A 17,902-nucleotide genomic window follows, 5' to 3' on the forward strand; every position below is an offset into this window, starting at 1 on the left:
TTTGACAAGATCAAGAGTATGATATTAACAAGGGATCACAATGTTAAAGTATATGTCAGAAATCTTTTACAAATTACATAAGTTTGATCCGCAAAACTCGATCCTTTTTCCTCAGAGAAACTGTTACATCACACGAGTGTAAAAGAATAACGGGATCTTCTGCTTGCTCCATCGGCAGAATGATGTCAATGGAAAACTTTTGATCCTCCAAGATGGATACTTCAAGCTGCTGATTTGGGTATTTTGAAGTGCTTTTTAAGATACTGAGATGCCTCTGAATCACTTCTATGACACAGAATTCTCAGGAGTGTTTTGGAATCAGCTCCATACTTGCTTTTCCCTCCTTGAGTTACTTCTCTCAGGTCATCAATCAACACACGGGTCTGCAAGAACACAGAAAACAGCTTTGATCAATGAGGAAAAGAGGAATCTTTAACAAAACAAGAAGGCACAGTGAGTAATGCAGCAAAAGTTTCCATCAAATAAAAATCAAAGTCAACGTTATTGAGAAATAAATAAGGCTCTCAGTTACTGTCGGCAAATAGGTTAACAGGTCCTTCTTTGGGCCTACCATATTTGATATAGTGGTAACTAATGACTTTCTGCTTAAAGCTGTCTCATAGCTAAATATCTACTTGCAAACACTTCTTACATTAGAAAAGCAAAGATCACATCAGAAGGGAAGGGAAGATTATAGCTGCCGTGACAATCAAAGAATTATACTTTTTAATGGGAAAATATCCCAAAAATATAATATGCATCAATTGAAGTTACAAACTTGCAACTATAAAGTCACATTACATTGCATATAGTAGTGTGATACTGTGATATACAAGACCAAATATTCAGCAGGAGAGCATTCAATTGTTAATTCACTTTCTTTTAGCATAGGTTATCATTCGCTTTCTTTATAGCAATCTGAAATGTGGACATGAACTCGAAACCTAATAAGTGAAGTTAGGCTACCAACTGGCTGGAGCAAACACAAATATACAGGATTGGGCATTGGAGAAGTATTCTTGGAGTTAGTTTCAGTCAAATTCAAACAATGTTATTGGCTGCAAATAACAACTGGCTCCAGTTTGCCACCACATGACGGCTTTAACCAATTTTACTGACAGCATAAGCCAGTGCATCTCTTGAATCCTCACACTTCTGTTAGTTGTAAACAAAGGGCAACTCTCATGTAGGCCCTATTATCAAGTAGGAACAGAACAGGACTAATCTTATCACTTCAGTTGTTATTTCTAACCTCAGAAACATGAATTGATAGCTAGCCTGCTGATCAGCACACGTGCTTTACTATTGTTAGTACTTGGGCATTAGCAATTATTTCCAACAATACTGAAGTATGAGTTCATACCTCAAAATTAAGCAATTTTAGTATAGGACGAACACGTGCAACTAAGTTCTCAACTGTTCCTCGGGGCAGCCCATCTCCACCAGATATAAAAAATTCCTGCAATTCACAGAACAGCGTTTTACAAACATTACATAATATTCTCCTTGCATAATCACTAAACCACAAAAGTTGTCATTCTTAAAGACAATTTTCCACAATCAAAATACCCAAGATAGGGGATGGTCATAATTAATCTGAAAAACAAGCTTCTAGATAATGGAAGATAGCTAGCATCAAACACCTTATTATTAGCAGATAAACAAAGCTCCCTAATTTCATTCATCTGAAGAACTAGTTAAAATTGAAACTGCAATTAATTAATCTAGAAGTCACGGTATCCAGGAGGAGTATTTGTTCAGCATGTGCATATCCATCAAAAGGAGGCAGTCATACATACCTTCAAAGTTTCAAGATCATCTTCTAGCAATTTAGCATCACTAGGAGAGAAGACCCGAGTAGGCCCTCCATCTAATATTACCCGGAGTAGCCCATCCTACATAAAAGAACTATTTAAATATCATGGCACTTTTGAGCTCAAAAAATTATTCTCACAAATGTCATTAAAGTGCTACCAAGGATGCTTGAAGGAGGCCAGTGACAATGCGATCCCGAAGTTGCTCAACAATGACATCGCACAGTTGGTTTAGCACCTGTAGAAAACCCAAAACAAGATGGCATAGTCATCAAATAAGAACTCCACAGACATTTATGGAAAAGGCAAAGATAACCTAAGGAAAACAAAGGTAATCAACTACGAAAATTAGATTTAGCTTGCATCTACCATGCATAATAACTTTCTACTACTTCCATTCCTACAGGTCTTTCTGTAACAAGATCTCAGTTAAAAACATTATCCATGAAAAACAATTGTTTGGTGGTTAACAGTGAATATTATAATTTTGAAGGCAGTTATCATTTTCCACTTCTGTTAAGGAAAAGATTCCTTGGTCTCTTGATAAATTTTAAAAAAACAGACCTGAAACTTCTGAATTGTTTGCTAACTAAAAATTGTTCCATTAGTACTGTCAAGATGTAAGATAACTAAAAATATAAGTAGCAAATTAGTGGCAGCTTTTAGTCAAGAGAGCTGCCAAGTTACATGTTTCTGATGGACAAGTAAAACATACATAAATTCGACAGAACTTGATCTTTAATCAACAGTAAAAAGAGTAATAAAAAGAAAAGGTGATTACCATATCAAAAGTGGGAATCTAGTTAAAATAATGAAAACAGTTAACAAATATAAGGAATTAGTAGTGTTAAATAAACTAATAAAAGTAGTTACATGAACCTTTGATTTCTTTATATGGTTCTGAGAAGAGGAATCACTGTGTGAGGCTGTGAGCTTTTAGGTGGGTAAGAAATGATATAGCAAGGAGCTATGAAGCACGGATATGGATAAAGGATACAGAGATACAAATATGACAAATTCTTAAAAGTAGGATATAGATATGGCATGGATACACCAATAAATAAATAAATAATATATTTTTAATCTATTGTCAACCAATATAACATAGGGTAAAAAATAATTATCTCAAAAATGATAAGATAAAAAGAAAGAAAACTACAGATTTAATATCTACATGCTTAAAACTTTAGAAAAATATTGTAATAGAAACTGATATGAAACTCAAAATATTAGTGAAACATTAAAACCTAATTCAACTATTAATCTACAATAAATTTGGATCTTTAGGTGGTTTTCAAGTTATATATTTAATTTATTATCAAATAAACAAAGTCTAAAAGTATCATGATGGATTGGATAATCGTGTATATATATATATAGGTATATATTTTATATCATCTTTTAGCACAAAAATAGAGGGGGCTGGATGATCAAGGAATGTACTAGAGCCGTATCTCGCGATATCAGTGCCCTATTAGAAACTTAAAATTAATTTTTTTCTAATTCAAATATTCCTCCAACCGTATCAGATAAGTATTGGACCGTATCAGTGTTGTATTGGTATCCGATATGTATCGGATACCGATATGGAGGGGCAAAGAATTCGTACTTCGTAGGCAGGGAGTGTTGAAGAGTGTAAAAGGGACCAAGAACTTTGATTGATAGTAATTTACTGATAGCGCTTAGAGACATATATCTGTAAACAAACATGGCCAGCTAGAGTCTAGTTAAAAGTTGGATGTAGATTTTGCATTTAGATCCATTGAATCTTAGCTCCCCATCTTGGTTTGGTCTATGCTTGGTAAAACAATACTTAACGTGGACTATTACCTGATGAATATTGGATCTGGTTTAGGCTGTACATGGAACCAATTTCATTAGGATATGGAAACTATGGATTCCCCGTTACCTGAATTACACCGAATGTAGCGACAGCTACAAAGATTGGAGAGCCCAAACCGACAAAAGCATGTATGCAGTTTAGTAAAAGAAGAGTTAGAATCTTGTTTGTGACGACTGCTTGATGATCCTACGTGAAAATCACCATGCCTCTTTCGATTGAAGGGTCACTTCTATGTAGGGGTGGCAATTTTTTATCCAAAATAAACTTGAAGGCTTTGAATGAGTTTGAGTTTAATATAACCGAGAAACAAGTTGATCCATCTAATCCGATTATTAAATGGGTTGTGTTCATGTTTATTACTCAACCCATCTAAGTTTGACCATTTATAACCTGATAATTCATTTATGACCCGATAACCTGATTATGACATGAATAACTTCAAATAACCCATTTATATCCTGGATAAACATGTTTATAACCCAAATAGACTTGTTTATAACCCGAATAACCAATGTAATCTCTCATAACCCGTGTAACTCATTCATTAAATGGGTGCTAGATGTAACCCGCTTAATAAAACAAGTCGTGATCATGTTTAATATTCCAACCCATTTAATAAACATGTCATGTTCCTGTTTGGTTGAACTTGACCAAGCTTGACCCAATATGAACCTAACACGACCTGACCTAATTGCCTCTCCTAGTTCCATAGAGAATAACATATCAAGAAAATTTAGTTACTAAATGAGTGCGGAGTAGAGAACAAGTGGATGAACCAGCAATATATGCCAAAGCCATTTGAATATAGATGACCTTTAAATGGGAAGCAAATGAGTTATACAGCAACATGCTGATAATGCTTTAATGCATACTGTACAGTGACATGAAGCACATGATTTTTAGTTCATCTGGTCCATGCAGGGTAATTTCAATTTATTCCTAGTAAGTTAACAAATTATTATCACCTCCAGTACAGAGCTAATTTTTTTTCTAAAATCTGCAAATATTTTCTACTTTTTCTTTCTAAAATCTGCATAAATAATTTTTCATGACTTATGCTTCTATGGGTATACAAAGCTTGTGCATAAATTGACATTTTCATGAAGCAAGCATTAGGTATGTAACTGCGGATCTCAAAAATAGAAAGGCAGTGAAGGGACTTCTAATTCATGTAACTAATATATGTAAGGGTTCAGATGAAAAGCAATATGTAACCTAGTTCAATGGAGGTGACCAGAAATGAAAGCAGTCAGAAAATATGAAAGAATTGGATTTTAGTAACAATTGCATAGCTAAAAGCTTTTCTTCAATTCCTTATTAATTTTCCAAAAGACTATATATGCAGGCATACCCTACCGCATCAAGAGCTTCAGTAAGTGTATCCAATCGATTCTGTGATACATTATGTTTGTACAAGTTGTCTATCAATGGGTCCCTAAGATCCCAAAATATGATTTTTGTCCCTGAAAAACATCAGAAAGTTTACATCACAATTGGTAAATTATATAAATTTTAGTTTCCAAAGGAGTCCAAAGTACAGATATGCATACCTGTAAACTCACAAATTCCATCAATAGCTGCATTAATTTCTTTCCTACTCCCATCAAATGCATTCTTCTGCACTGAAGCAAAGCTTATAGATCTCTCATTCATTGATCTTCCTACATAAAAGGCAGATAGCTAACTCATATGGAGACAGGAAGTTCAGGTTTCTCCTAATTCAGCGTAAAGCCAATAATAACATAGGAATCTACATTAAAAGCACAACATAGCTCTATTCTAAACCAGGTTAGAGGAGTATAATTCATTGTCAACAGTGGAATATTGTTCTAATGGATCAGGAACTCACATATGCGGTGTCAAATGATAGAAACATCATTAGGTATATAAAGAAACATATAAAATTGTTGTAGCCATAGCTGTTATAGAAACTATATCAAGTTAAAAATACAGTGAGATACATTCACATAATTTAAAGGGATCTACACACTATAATTGTAAGAACTGAAAAAAAAAAACTCTTGGGGTGCACGCGCATTGCACGTGCACACCCTTCAACCTCTCCCTCTTCGACATGCGACGAGGAAGTTGCGAGAGTTTTGGCCGAATCCAAAGCAAAATCAGATCTGGATTCTATCTATAAATAAAACCCTAAATCCCCCTTCCTCTCGATTTTATCCCAACATTTTCCTTCCTCTTGTTCTTCCTTTCTTTACCATCGAAGTTGTCGTCGTGGAATTGGACTGCCGGAGCAATCGGAGACCACCACGTGACTCGTTAGTAAGACCTCTCCCACCCCTTAAATTAAATTTATATTTAATAGGGTAGATTAGAAATACCTAATTTGTGGGGTTGTGGCTTCGTCCTTGAATAATTCCGGCCGGCAACTTCTAGTCGTTGCCGTTCCGTCACTGGAAGCTGCACGTCATTGGCCTCGTGCTGCAAGTGTTCTCCTTTGGAGCCCTCGTGGCTCAAGTCGCCGTCAGCCATGGATGGAAGATCTCCTACCACCGGTCGCCATGGCTGATCTTCCCTCTCCTCTTTCATGTCGTCAAAGCCGCAAGGAAGACGTTAGCATGGTCGGTGGACTACCAGCGACAGTGATCGCCAGTGTCTCTCCCTCTCTCTCTTGTCAGTCCCTTCGGGATAAAGAAGGCAAATTCGGCAACCGGAGTCTCATCTTCATCCCTTAAATTAAGGGATTTGTGTCGGGTTTGGATTTCAAATCCAAGGAACTTGACCCGACTTAATTAACTTAATTAGATTGAGCCTTTAGCTCAATCCATTTAAGTGGATTGATAGATGGGTTGTGGGCCAACTATAACCCAGCCCAACCAATTAGGCTTGATTTAGTCTAATTAAGTAATTTATTTAGTTTTAAATTTTATAAATTATGATATTATTTAATTTAAAATTTTATTATTATTTATTATTAAAGGTGGTAATTTTTAGCATGTGGACTTGAGATTAGAGATTTCAGTTGTTTTAACTAGATTCGGGTGAGTGAGTTCACTCACAATTTATTTATATTATTTTCATGTTTTTTATCAAATTACATATTTCTCTATGTGCAAATTCTTATTATATTTTGTGTGCAATTTAATTATTATAATTCTGTGTACAAAATATATGATTTAGTACATCGTTATACTTCGTGCAAATAGCAAATTTTAATAGAGAAAAATATAATTGATATTTAGTATGACTTAAAGAACAATCTCGGTATAAATCGTTTGCGATTTTCCCTAATAACTCAAGTCTAACTGGAAGTCGAAGGAAAAATCTTATTTTAAATCACTACGGTGACTTTCTAAGGTGGCTCTGGCGGGGTTAGAGAACAGTCTCAGGTTAGATTGAAAGACTTCATGAGATAACTATAATCTCTTTAGGAGGAGGAGAGAAATAAAGTCAAGGGATTCATTCACGGATGAGTCCTTGCCTATACCTTAACGATTAGTGAAAAAGACAGTGCGTTTATCACATAGTGACACACCCTGGTAATTCTCATCGGATCAGCTATGAAGCAAAGAACTAAGTGTCATCTCTAAGTGATTTCTAGTTGATGTAGATCCACACGATATAGACCCAATTGACAAAAATGATGTTATTATTATTGAAAAAAATTCAGTATGTTAGAACTAAACATGTTATGAGATATTACTTTATATATTATTATTGCCATTATTATTACTTTAAGAACATGCTTAGTGGAATTGTCATTTTATGTTATTGGATTTAAATTTTAAGTTGTAAATTTTGAATTTATTTAGCTTTTAAGTAAATTTCACTCACCGAGCTATAGTTGTTGGCTTATTAGATTTTCTCTTCTAATATTTTAGGTAATAGTTAGCATGGCGACTGAGCAGGATACACTGGAACTCCATTTTCACTTAGAATCCACCATTTTTACCTTTCAGTTCTTTTGATTTTTATGTTTTAGACTATCTATTAATTTAATTTACTTAGAGACACATTAGTGATAACATTTATTTTTTTAATTATTCTTGAATTAATTATTAAAGTCAGATTTTCTCATTAATTCTTGTCATGTCATTGTGTAGTTAAAAAGTATTAGTAAGGCTTCGTATATCTCAAGTGCATTGAGATACATGGCTGGTCATGATGATTTTGAGTCATGACAATAATAGCTATAAACCATGTTTCTTCTATTGTTCTTTGTGTGCAAAGAGGCTCATAAGTGGAAGGTCCATAATGACAAACAAAAATAAATAATGAGCCTAAGATATGTTCTTACTTAAATCTTTGAAAAAATACAACATTCAAATGTAAGTAGAAAGAAAAAGCATTTTTCTTCTAAGGTTGGCACCATTTACTGAAAATCATGGTCATTTACATGTTAAGCAGAATAGTGCTCAAGTTCTGATAACTATCTTTGGCCATCCTCATGCCTGACTGTTGGCACTATTCAGGCTGATCATCAACTAAAGTTTCAATGAAGAAAACCTACATGTAGTGCTCAATATTTCTTATTTGAATGTAAAGCAGTATACAGATTTAGTGGCGATCTTATAAACAAACAACATCACCAAACACATACAGAAAGAGAAAAGAACATTGTAACACAACAAAGTAATAGTGAAGTAATGATTACAAAAATATTTAGAAGTCTAATATTACTAACTGTCAAATAATTCAAACAACAGCTAAAGAAACATACTAATGTTAAGATTCTCGCTTTTCTTCCTGGTCCACCGCTCTTGAATGCTGTCTTCCAACTTATTTAATTGGGTGTTCGCATACTGTTTGTATTACAAAATCATTGATCAGTATCAAATGCTAACCAATAATCAAAACATAAAGTATATTCTAGGTGATGGTTTCGAAAAATAAGTCAGGATCTTCCTCTTAGCAACTAAAAGGATAAAGTTATTTTGCACTATTCAACTACATTCATGCACTACATTGTTAGTTGTCAGATTAGCATTATTAGTATCAAACACTACTTTTGTCTGCCATATTAGTCATATATATGTCTATGAGTTGGATATATACTTTATTTTGCAAATTCTGAACATTTTGAGCCATTAGCAGCTTAATGCTTCAGGATTTAGAAAATTAATCCAAGGATGGAAAGCGACAGCAGTAATCATTTATTTTTTGAATCGAGAGCCTAGAGTTGCTCTCAAAGTTGTTACAACTTTTGTGGAAGTCTTAACATAAAGTCTGTAGCGCAGTCCCATACATAAACACATGCATATATAGCACCTATTTAGCCATTTCACCATTTCGAGGTTCGCAAAAAGGCTTACTTAAGGTGAAATAAAGTGAGAACACTTTTTTTTTCTCTATATCAAGATTGGTTTTTTCAGAATTCCAATGCACAACTAATGGAGTTTGCACTCAAATAGACATGGATTCAAGCAGAATATGCATTCTATTATATTGCTCATTTGATTCATATCACTTATGAACAAAAATGAATTAAGTGCCAAAACAAATGCTCCTGAATGGCTGGATGTGTGTTCATTTGATTGATCATAAAGCTATATGCCACGTGATACTAGTTACCGCTGATCACATCTATAGGCATTTTATGAAAGGCCATTGGCAACTCAAATTATAAAGGTCTCATGGGCTTAACAAAAATAACTTTCTACATTCAATTACAATCTGGATGCAACAATAAGAAACTCACATATAGAGTATTTAGTCGGATGCAAAGCTTCACAACTGAAAGTGCACTTATTTCGCTTGATTTCCTGTCATCTGTTAATCTGAATTCTCCTACTTCCTTCTTCACAAAAACCTTGATTCCAATTTCCTTCTTATAGCGAGTGAGAACAGGCACAGGCGGTAGCAGATCTTCTTTGCTAACTGCAAGTATCAAGGAACAGAGTTGGAACACTATCCACGCAATAATGGGTTGCTGAAATTTGAAGAAAAAATTTGTGTTTTAAACAAAATGAAAAACAATCTCGGCGATGGATTTAACATAAATAACAAAAAAAATATGGAAGAAATTAACAAGAAAATTTAGTGAGAATTGAGCCCCCCCCCCCCCGTGGTTAGACCTAAAGTCACTTCACCCCTCCTATTGTTTCATTTATATCACTTTACCAGTTTACCCCCTTATGGATCTACAGGTCTAATATACAAACTTATTAGAAACAAAGTTGAGCCCCCCCCCCCCGTGGTTAGACCTAAAGTCACTTCACCCCTCCTATTGTTTCATTTATGTCACTTTACCAGTTTACCCCCTTATGGATCTACAGGTCTAATATACAAACTTATTAGAAACAAAGTTATAAAACATTGGATAAGCTTTTCAATTCATCTAAAATAATATCGATCGAATTTTAGATTGACAAAAATATATATTTATTCAATATATTTGTCATCTGAAATTTAATCAATATTATTTTAAATATATTAGAAAGCTTATCTAATTCTCTATAATTTTATCTGTAATGATTATTTTCAAATTAGATCTGTCGATTGGTCAAATATGATGGAAAGTATAACGATTTTAATTTAAATATAACATAAGAAGGTAAAATGATATAAATAAAACTATAGCAGGGTAACGTGAATTTAGGCCTAACCATAGGAAGGGTAAAATATACGTTTCTCTATAAAATAACATCCTAGCTTGCATCTTAAAAGTTATTTCTAACAGGGAGTTCTTGCAGTAAGTGAACTTTGCACTCATGCTCATTATTTCAGAAGTGTAAACAAACTCAAATTAGCACTTCAAATAAAATATAAGGGCTAAATGGTAGAAATTTACTTTACTCAGTCCAAAATATTTAAGAAAATGCATAATGAAATCAGGTCTTCTAACACAATGTTATAAAGCTACCCCTGGTCAAAGTTCATATTGTTAGGTTCCAGTTGTATCTGCTGATTCTGGCTAAGAACATAACCAAAACTTCATAGAATAAAGGGCTGCAGATTTAGAGAAGTGTGAAGATTGAAGAAAGGGTAGTACTTTGGGATAAATAAAAATAAATAAGTGATTTCTAATGTCACCTCCAATAAACATGAAGGAAAGAAGAGGATTTGCACACAGATAGGAATAGTGATGATTTTTAAAATCCCTTCTGCTACTCTGTAAGTGACCAGCATGTACCACTTAAATTAAAGGACATTTGGGTGGTTATACATCAAAATATGCTTCATGGATTAGAATGTCAAAAGTTCTGGAAAAAGCATATTTTAATATGGGTATCAGTTCATTTCTATATCATCGTACAGTAAAACCGCTATGGTAAATCAGGAAAGAGAAATTGCAGAAAAAAAGAGATTGCATAGACAAAAGCCTAGACCTATCAAATTTTCAAAGTTCAAACCAGACTCCCTTTCTTCATCAGAAACTTTGACAGCATTAAGTTTCTTAAGAGCACCTTGAAGAGAAATAAATTTAATTAAGTCAACTTACCAAAATCACTCAATCTGATTGCCAAACAAAGAGAACTCTCAGTTCTCAACCTGGCAACAAGGATATTCCTTTCACTATTTGGAGAAGGAAAATTAAAAAGTATTACAGATACTATCTATATTATTTATAAATCAATTAGTATGTTTTAAAGAATCTTCTACATGACCTTGCTTTAACAGGAAAAAATTGCTCACAGAAATCTATAGAAATAAATTTGAGAAAATGCTCTATCCAAGAAAGAAAAAGATGTTGCTAACCAATGTTTTCAGTAACATGATGGGTATAAACTTGAAATGCATTATCAAGGCCACGGCAGAGGCTATTTAGTTCCCCAACCCTCATTGGCACATTTAGAGCAAAAAATTGATCCACTGTCTGCAAAAAAATATTTAATACTTCAGGAATTAGAAGTTTTACTGTAACATTTCTGACTTACAAACTAAAATTAATAACAGCACATCTACATAAATATATTGACAAACATAGTAAGGTTGTTCCACGTCGAGAGGAGAAGATACTTTAAGCATCAGTTATGATATGGAGGCATTATCCATGACATGATATAGTAGACACCAGGAATGTTGTAAAATGTAAATAACAGCCAATATCATGTCCTTTATTCTTCTTTCCTAGGTTCTATTTCACAACAGTTGATGTCATCTTTAATCATATTCTAGGAACTCTTAAATTGATTTATTACCTAACAGCACTACATGAACTTAGTCAGATGATAGAATTTTCTAACATCTGGTAGCCAACAAGAAATATATCACTGTTATCTCGATGTATGTTGCTCCTCTCTTTCCTTGTGTTGTAGGACAAATACGTACGAGTTCCAGGAAGTCAGTGTTCCTTTAGGCAAGGTCTGCCAGATCGGCAGGTTTTGATTAAACTGGGCAGATCCATTATGAATCTAACATGAATTATTAATATCCTCGGGTCTCTCTCTCTCCCCCCCTCCCTCTCCCTCTCCCTCTCCCTCTCCCTCCCGCTCCCTCTCCCCCTCCCTCTCTCTCGTTCACTCTTTTCTTCTCACTCTCTCCCTTTCTCTCTCTTTCTTTTTATCAAAGATCTAGCTCTGACGAATTTCGGCGACACAAATCTAACTCCGGCGAACTCCAACAAATTCCGGTATATAACTTTTTAAATTTTATTTCTTTATTTCTCTCAATTTTTTAATTTCATTCACTCTCTCTTTCTTCTCTTTCTTCTTCTCCTTCACTGTGCTATAATTTTTCACTTTTTTTCTTTTGGTTTTCTTTCGCTCTATCTTAATCTAATCTCTTCTTCTTTTCAGTGAAAGTCAACAGAATTTTTTTTCTTTTGGCTTTCTTCTCTAATCTCTTCTTCTTTTTCTTCTCTCCTTAGCTTACTGATTTTACTTTTCACCTAATAACTTTCCAAAATCCAAATTATTTTTTGCTGGAATTTGCTGAATTGTCTAATTTTCTGAAATTGTGATTAAATATCTACTGAATTATTTAATTTGTTAAAATTGAGATTAAATTTTTACTGAATTATTTAATTTGCTGAATTTGAGATTAAATATTTGCTGAATTATGTAATTTGCTGAATTTGAGATTAAATATTTACTGAAGTCTGTAATTTGCTGAATTTGAGATTAAATATTTGTTGAAGTCTGTAATTTGCTGAATTTGAGATTAAATATTTGTTGAATTATAATTTATTTGATCTTTGTTTAGTTGTTTATATTTAAATTAAAATGCTTTTGAAAGAAAAGTCACAAAATACCAACATTTGCTGGCAACATTAGATCCCTCTTAGCTAAGACAAAAAGCGTGTCAAATACAACTCGTGTAGAAAGGAAATGAATGGCAATATTAGTCGTCTGGAAAAACATTTAGCTGAAAGATAAGAAAATATAGCAACTTGCACTCAAGTTAGTTTGGAAGTCAAAGGAGAAAATTTTGTCTATCTAATAGGTAAAAAGAAAGATAAACAAATTGCACAAATAAGAAAGTTAATGATTCGTTAAGAATTAATGCATGACTATGAAAACAATGATAATGATAACAGTGAGCAAAATCGGGAGAATGATAACAAGAGACAGATGAGGGCAATGAAAAAAAACAGAATTACAAAAAGAGATGAGGAGATGAAAAGAAACAATGGTGGCAATTTCCAAAATATCTAAATCACTTCTTATGCAAGGAGAGAATATAAGGGCAGTAGTTTTAAGACTCCTGATATTACGAGCTTTACATCGGAGTTTGAAAATATTAGACCGATAGATACATATTTTTTTTTAAAATGGGTCATACACAAACTATTATCAAAACAACTATCAAAAAGATTAAAAAAATGTAAAGAAATATATTGGTCTGGCTAACTCTAAATTTTTCTTCTACAATCATATATCTCTCAATATAAATAGGTGGACCACATAAAATATAAAAAATATAATTAATGTCCTAATGTACTCAAGCATGAGGACAATATTTTTGAAATCTGTGGATGCTACTATTTGTTTTAAAAATACAAATTACATTTTTCAGTTAATGGATGAGATAGTAAAAGAAATTGATGAAAAAAGAATAGTCCTAGTGGTTACTAATAATGGGGTAAATTAGAAGACTGTTAGACAATTACTTATATTAAAATGATAACATTTATATTGGACACCATGTGTTGTCAATTATCTTAATCTCATATTGAAAAATATTATCAAAGATCCTGAAATTAATAGTCATATATAAAGGTCAGAGGTTGACAAACTTCATACATAATCATATTGGGTTCTTAATTTGCTTAAATAAATGACTGGTGATAGAGAGATTATCAAATCCGGCCTCACTAGATTTACCATTTATTTTCTAGCATTAGAGAGCATAATGCAATATAAATATAATATTATGTGGGTATTTACATTACTAGAGTGGTCTACAAAAATTAAAAATATAAAACCTAAAGATCGAAGTTTAGGTGAAGCTTTGAAGATAGCTTTTGAAAATACATTTTGGCATAATATTATAATTACCACCGCAGTATTTAAGCCTCTTGTTAAGGTATTACGACTTATAGGCAATGCAAACAAGTCTGAGATAGGTTTTATATGCGAGGCTATCTACATAGCAAAAAAGTGAATAAAAATATATATAGGCAAAAGTTATAAAAAGAGGTGAAAGTTGATTGATTCCAAATTAAACAAACAAACTACATAGAAATATGCATTCTACTGCTAAGCATTAGTTTATTAATTTACTTTTATTTAAATATTTGAAGTTTAAATGCTTATTCTACAGAATATTTTCTTAATCCAAGATTTCAATATAATCAATTTCTTATAAAATGTATTCAATAATATTTTTAGATGAAAAAATATTGATTGAGAGCTAGCCAATTCAGTACTGTTAAAGTTGCTGCAACTATATCTCATAACAATCCAGCAGAATGATGATCCATTTATAGATAGGAGAAGGCATCAATTTGACACCAATAACAAAGAAGATCTTAAGTCAAACTGTTTGTATCACAGTGTCAAAAAGTTTTAAATATTTTCTCCTTGATCCATACCAAAACACATAATTGATTGATAATTGAGAGATAAGAGAAATTAATTTACTGTCATTATAATATGAGATTGAGGAAAAAGAATTTAAAAGGAAAACAAAAAATAATCAGCTAATTGATTTAAATTATGTTTTTAATGAAGAAGACTTCCTACCTCCATGGATCGGAGAAGTAAAGAATAGATTATTAGATGATATAGATAATCTATAATTAGATAAGGCATTAGGGGAGACCACGATTAGAGCAAAGACTAGTATAAATCATTCGGCAGCGAGAGATAGTATAACTATCAATGCCAGCCATAACTATAATGATCTTGATAATACACCCGGTGGTGAGAACGTTTTTTCTATATTTGCTGAGGAAAGTCAAGAAAGCATAAAAATTAAAAACATAAAAACTAAAGATGTACATACATATCAACGACATCATTATCAGAATGTTGCTTTCTATGATTATAGTTTATCAAGTATTCATTGTTTGAGCCATCACAAAATCCATATGCTGATTTTTTTCTCCCATTATCCTTAGTATCCTCAGACATAATATTTACATATTGATTATTATCCTCCTCAAAGACAACAAAACCTATTTGATATAAAAAATATAATATAATCACTCTTTGAAGCACCAGGCTCTAAACATTATTATTTATAAACTTATGGTGATTATGATGACGATGACCACAAGGATTTACGAGATCTAGTTTGGTATTCATCAAAATTTTGACTTTTAAATAAATACTTTTTTTAATTTTTAAGGTTCATATGTGAATAATTATTATTTCCTCATTTTTTTGTCATATTTTCTAATTTTTTTTAAATTTTCCTATATTTTTAAATAATATTTAGAATTTTACATAATTAAAAGAAATTTGATCGGATCCGGTCCTGTCCAGCCGATACGTATCATTTTTTCAAAAGACCGATCCCGATATTGATCCCAATTCGGCGAACCTTGCCTTTAGGTATAAAATGGACCCTCTTTTCCCATTTCTCAGTTTTTCTCTCTTAATTCAGCTTTGTATTACTGTAGTATGTAATTGGTGCAACCAAGTATGAATACAAACATGTCTCAATGATCTATTTCCCATGGAAAGAAGAATTAAAATTATGGCATAGAATTATAGTAGCACTTTGAAGTGTAAAAATTTTAAAGTGACTAAAGATGATGGAATCAAATAGCAGAGAATTTAACACAGAAAAACCCAAAACCAAAATTTAGAAATTTAGTCATTATAGGAGATTTTCAGTATTTAGATAGAACCTCTTCAATAATTCTATAGACCTCTACAATGGAACTTCCATGGCGTTGCTGAGGTGATATAGGATCCCAAGCCTGTAAATTTTAGAAGTGTCAAAAAATGATGTAGCAATAAGTAATAATTCAACAATGTTAGGCAAGTGCAGGAACACTAACATAGTAAACATTAAGGAATGAAGACTCAGCCGATAAAACAGCAAAAGAAAGGCACAATGGTGCAAGAAGGTAAGAAGAAGAAAGAAGAGAGTAAGAAATTAAACCCCAGATAGGGATTCATTATGATAGAACAGAGTACAGACATCCCACTGGGGCTTCAATCCAATCCTCTTTCCCTTATCCAGCCTAACTCCAGACTCCCTTAACCTTAAAGTAAGAAAACAACACAGAAAAATGGGACTCTAATCGCAGCCTGAAAGGACACTTACTAAAATAGATTAATTATAATGAAAGAATGATTGTTTCCAAGCCTTTTGGAATTTTGGTTGTCAATATCATGATGTCAGCATTCAGTTGTCCAACCAACATGTTCTGGTGCCCTATTCTGTATTGTCCAGTAAAACAAAATTGTATGTAGAATTCTTGTTATAGACAATTGACAGATGTCCAATCTCTAAATCCTGGCCTTACATCAAGGATCAAGGCAACTGATGTTGCAGCCCCGACTTGATCTCCTGCATGGCTAGATATAGAAAAAGATAGACAAAAGCGGTCAGAGTAACAGACTGGTGCAGGTTAGGCACTAGAAATCTCAGGCAGTTAGGCTGGGGCATGGGTTGGGTGTGGATATGTGGGAATTGTTTGATGCGTTATCAGATGACAGATCAGACATCCAACGAGATCTCCGTCAAAACCAATTAGTGCTGCAACCTAGGTTAAGAGAGGGTGAAAACTGAAAACAGGGATTAAAGAGGCTGGAACAGGTCCCACAGGAGAATCCCGTCCAGCCAGCAACAGGCTCTCATGAAGACCTTAAGGTGGGGTCCTAGTGTGGTAGTATGATCAATCAGGAATTCCTGCAGTTAGAGAGGGCCAGCTTCAGGCTGACTGCAAGGAAACACTTCACATGAAGAATGAAAGAAGAAGCTCATAAGTTTTTCTATGTTAAAGAAAGTTATGTCGTTTCCATCCTAAGCCTGAGGTCAGACACAATAAATAACTTCTGCAGACATTGTGGATCAAAAACCCTGGTTAGTTATGCAAACAAAATCTATGTAACATAGCCTAATCTCCTAATTTTGATGCCGATGTCTCCAAGGTGCAGCTCTAAATTGGCTAACTGAAAGATGTCACTTTACTTTACTCCGGACAGATTCTGAATACAGGAGATATATATATATATATATATATATATATAATTAGTGCTCATATCACACAAAATTTTGTGCTTATCAATTTGACGACAAGAAACAAGAGGTAAGTAATTGGTAGCATTATAACATCCTCGAGCAGTAGAAAAAAGCAAGCACACAAAACTGAGTGGTAATACATTATGGATGATATATGCATGAACCTTCTAAAACAGATAAAACTCCAGTTACCTCCTGTTGAATGGCCCGTTTGACCCAACCTATTATTCTGTCAAGTTGTGAATTCACCCAACGCAAAACCAATGTACCAGATATATTTTCAATCTGAAAAAGGAAAGAAAGTACATACAGCGAAATGTTTAGGATAACAATAATTCTGTGTAACAGAAATAGAGAAAATTATTGTGATCAGATATATGGTCCTCTTCTGTAAATTTAATCCATGTAAACAAGAACATTGTTGTGATTTCCATCCTCTTTAAAAGCTTAGAAAGAGGTTGGCAATATTATTCATGCCTTGGCACCTCCTTTATGTTCTGCCCTCCAGAAACTGCATGGAAATAGACATGTGCAAGCTCACGAGGCCCATAGAGATGGAAGGGGTTTGTGAGAATATGAGGTTAGAAACCCAAGACCTCTTGAAAATTTCACACAGTTACCATGTTTGATAATGTCTTATCTAAAAGGATAGGTTAAAAACTGGCCGAAAAAATATATATGTTGTGACAAGCATAAGAAGTAAACT

At 33.4% G+C, this 17,902-nt stretch overlaps 1 protein-coding gene across 3 annotated transcripts in view; it reads right to left on the reverse strand.

Annotated features, from left to right (window-relative positions):
• LOC140792065 (protein unc-13 homolog) overlaps positions 1–17,902 on the reverse strand; it is a 43,656-nt gene continuing 25,754 nt past the window's right edge. For 2 of the 3 annotated variants that reach the window (XM_073142879.1, XM_073142878.1), the window contains exons 18-28: positions 17,389–17,481; positions 15,854–15,925; positions 11,314–11,431; positions 9,314–9,492; positions 8,336–8,417; positions 5,208–5,318; positions 5,014–5,120; positions 1,975–2,052; positions 1,800–1,895; positions 1,364–1,459; positions 1–383 (exon numbers count right to left, since the gene is read on the reverse strand). In XM_073142879.1, coding sequence (XP_072998980.1) covers positions 222–383; positions 1,364–1,459; positions 1,800–1,895; positions 1,975–2,052; positions 5,014–5,120; positions 5,208–5,318; positions 8,336–8,417; positions 9,314–9,492; positions 11,314–11,431; positions 15,854–15,925; positions 17,389–17,481 — 1,194 coding nt within the window. In that variant the 3' untranslated portion in view covers positions 1–221. The remainder of the gene's footprint in view (positions 384–1,363; positions 1,460–1,799; positions 1,896–1,974; positions 2,053–5,013; positions 5,121–5,207; positions 5,319–8,335; positions 8,418–9,313; positions 9,493–11,313; positions 11,432–15,853; positions 15,926–17,388; positions 17,482–17,902) is intronic. The other variant, XR_012109691.1, reaches the window with a different exon arrangement.

This window comes from Typha latifolia, chromosome 7, assembly GCF_019914945.1.
Source record: "Typha latifolia isolate L0001 chromosome 7, TyphaL0001v2, whole genome shotgun sequence".
Taxonomy (NCBI): Eukaryota; Viridiplantae; Streptophyta; class Magnoliopsida; order Poales; family Typhaceae; genus Typha; species Typha latifolia.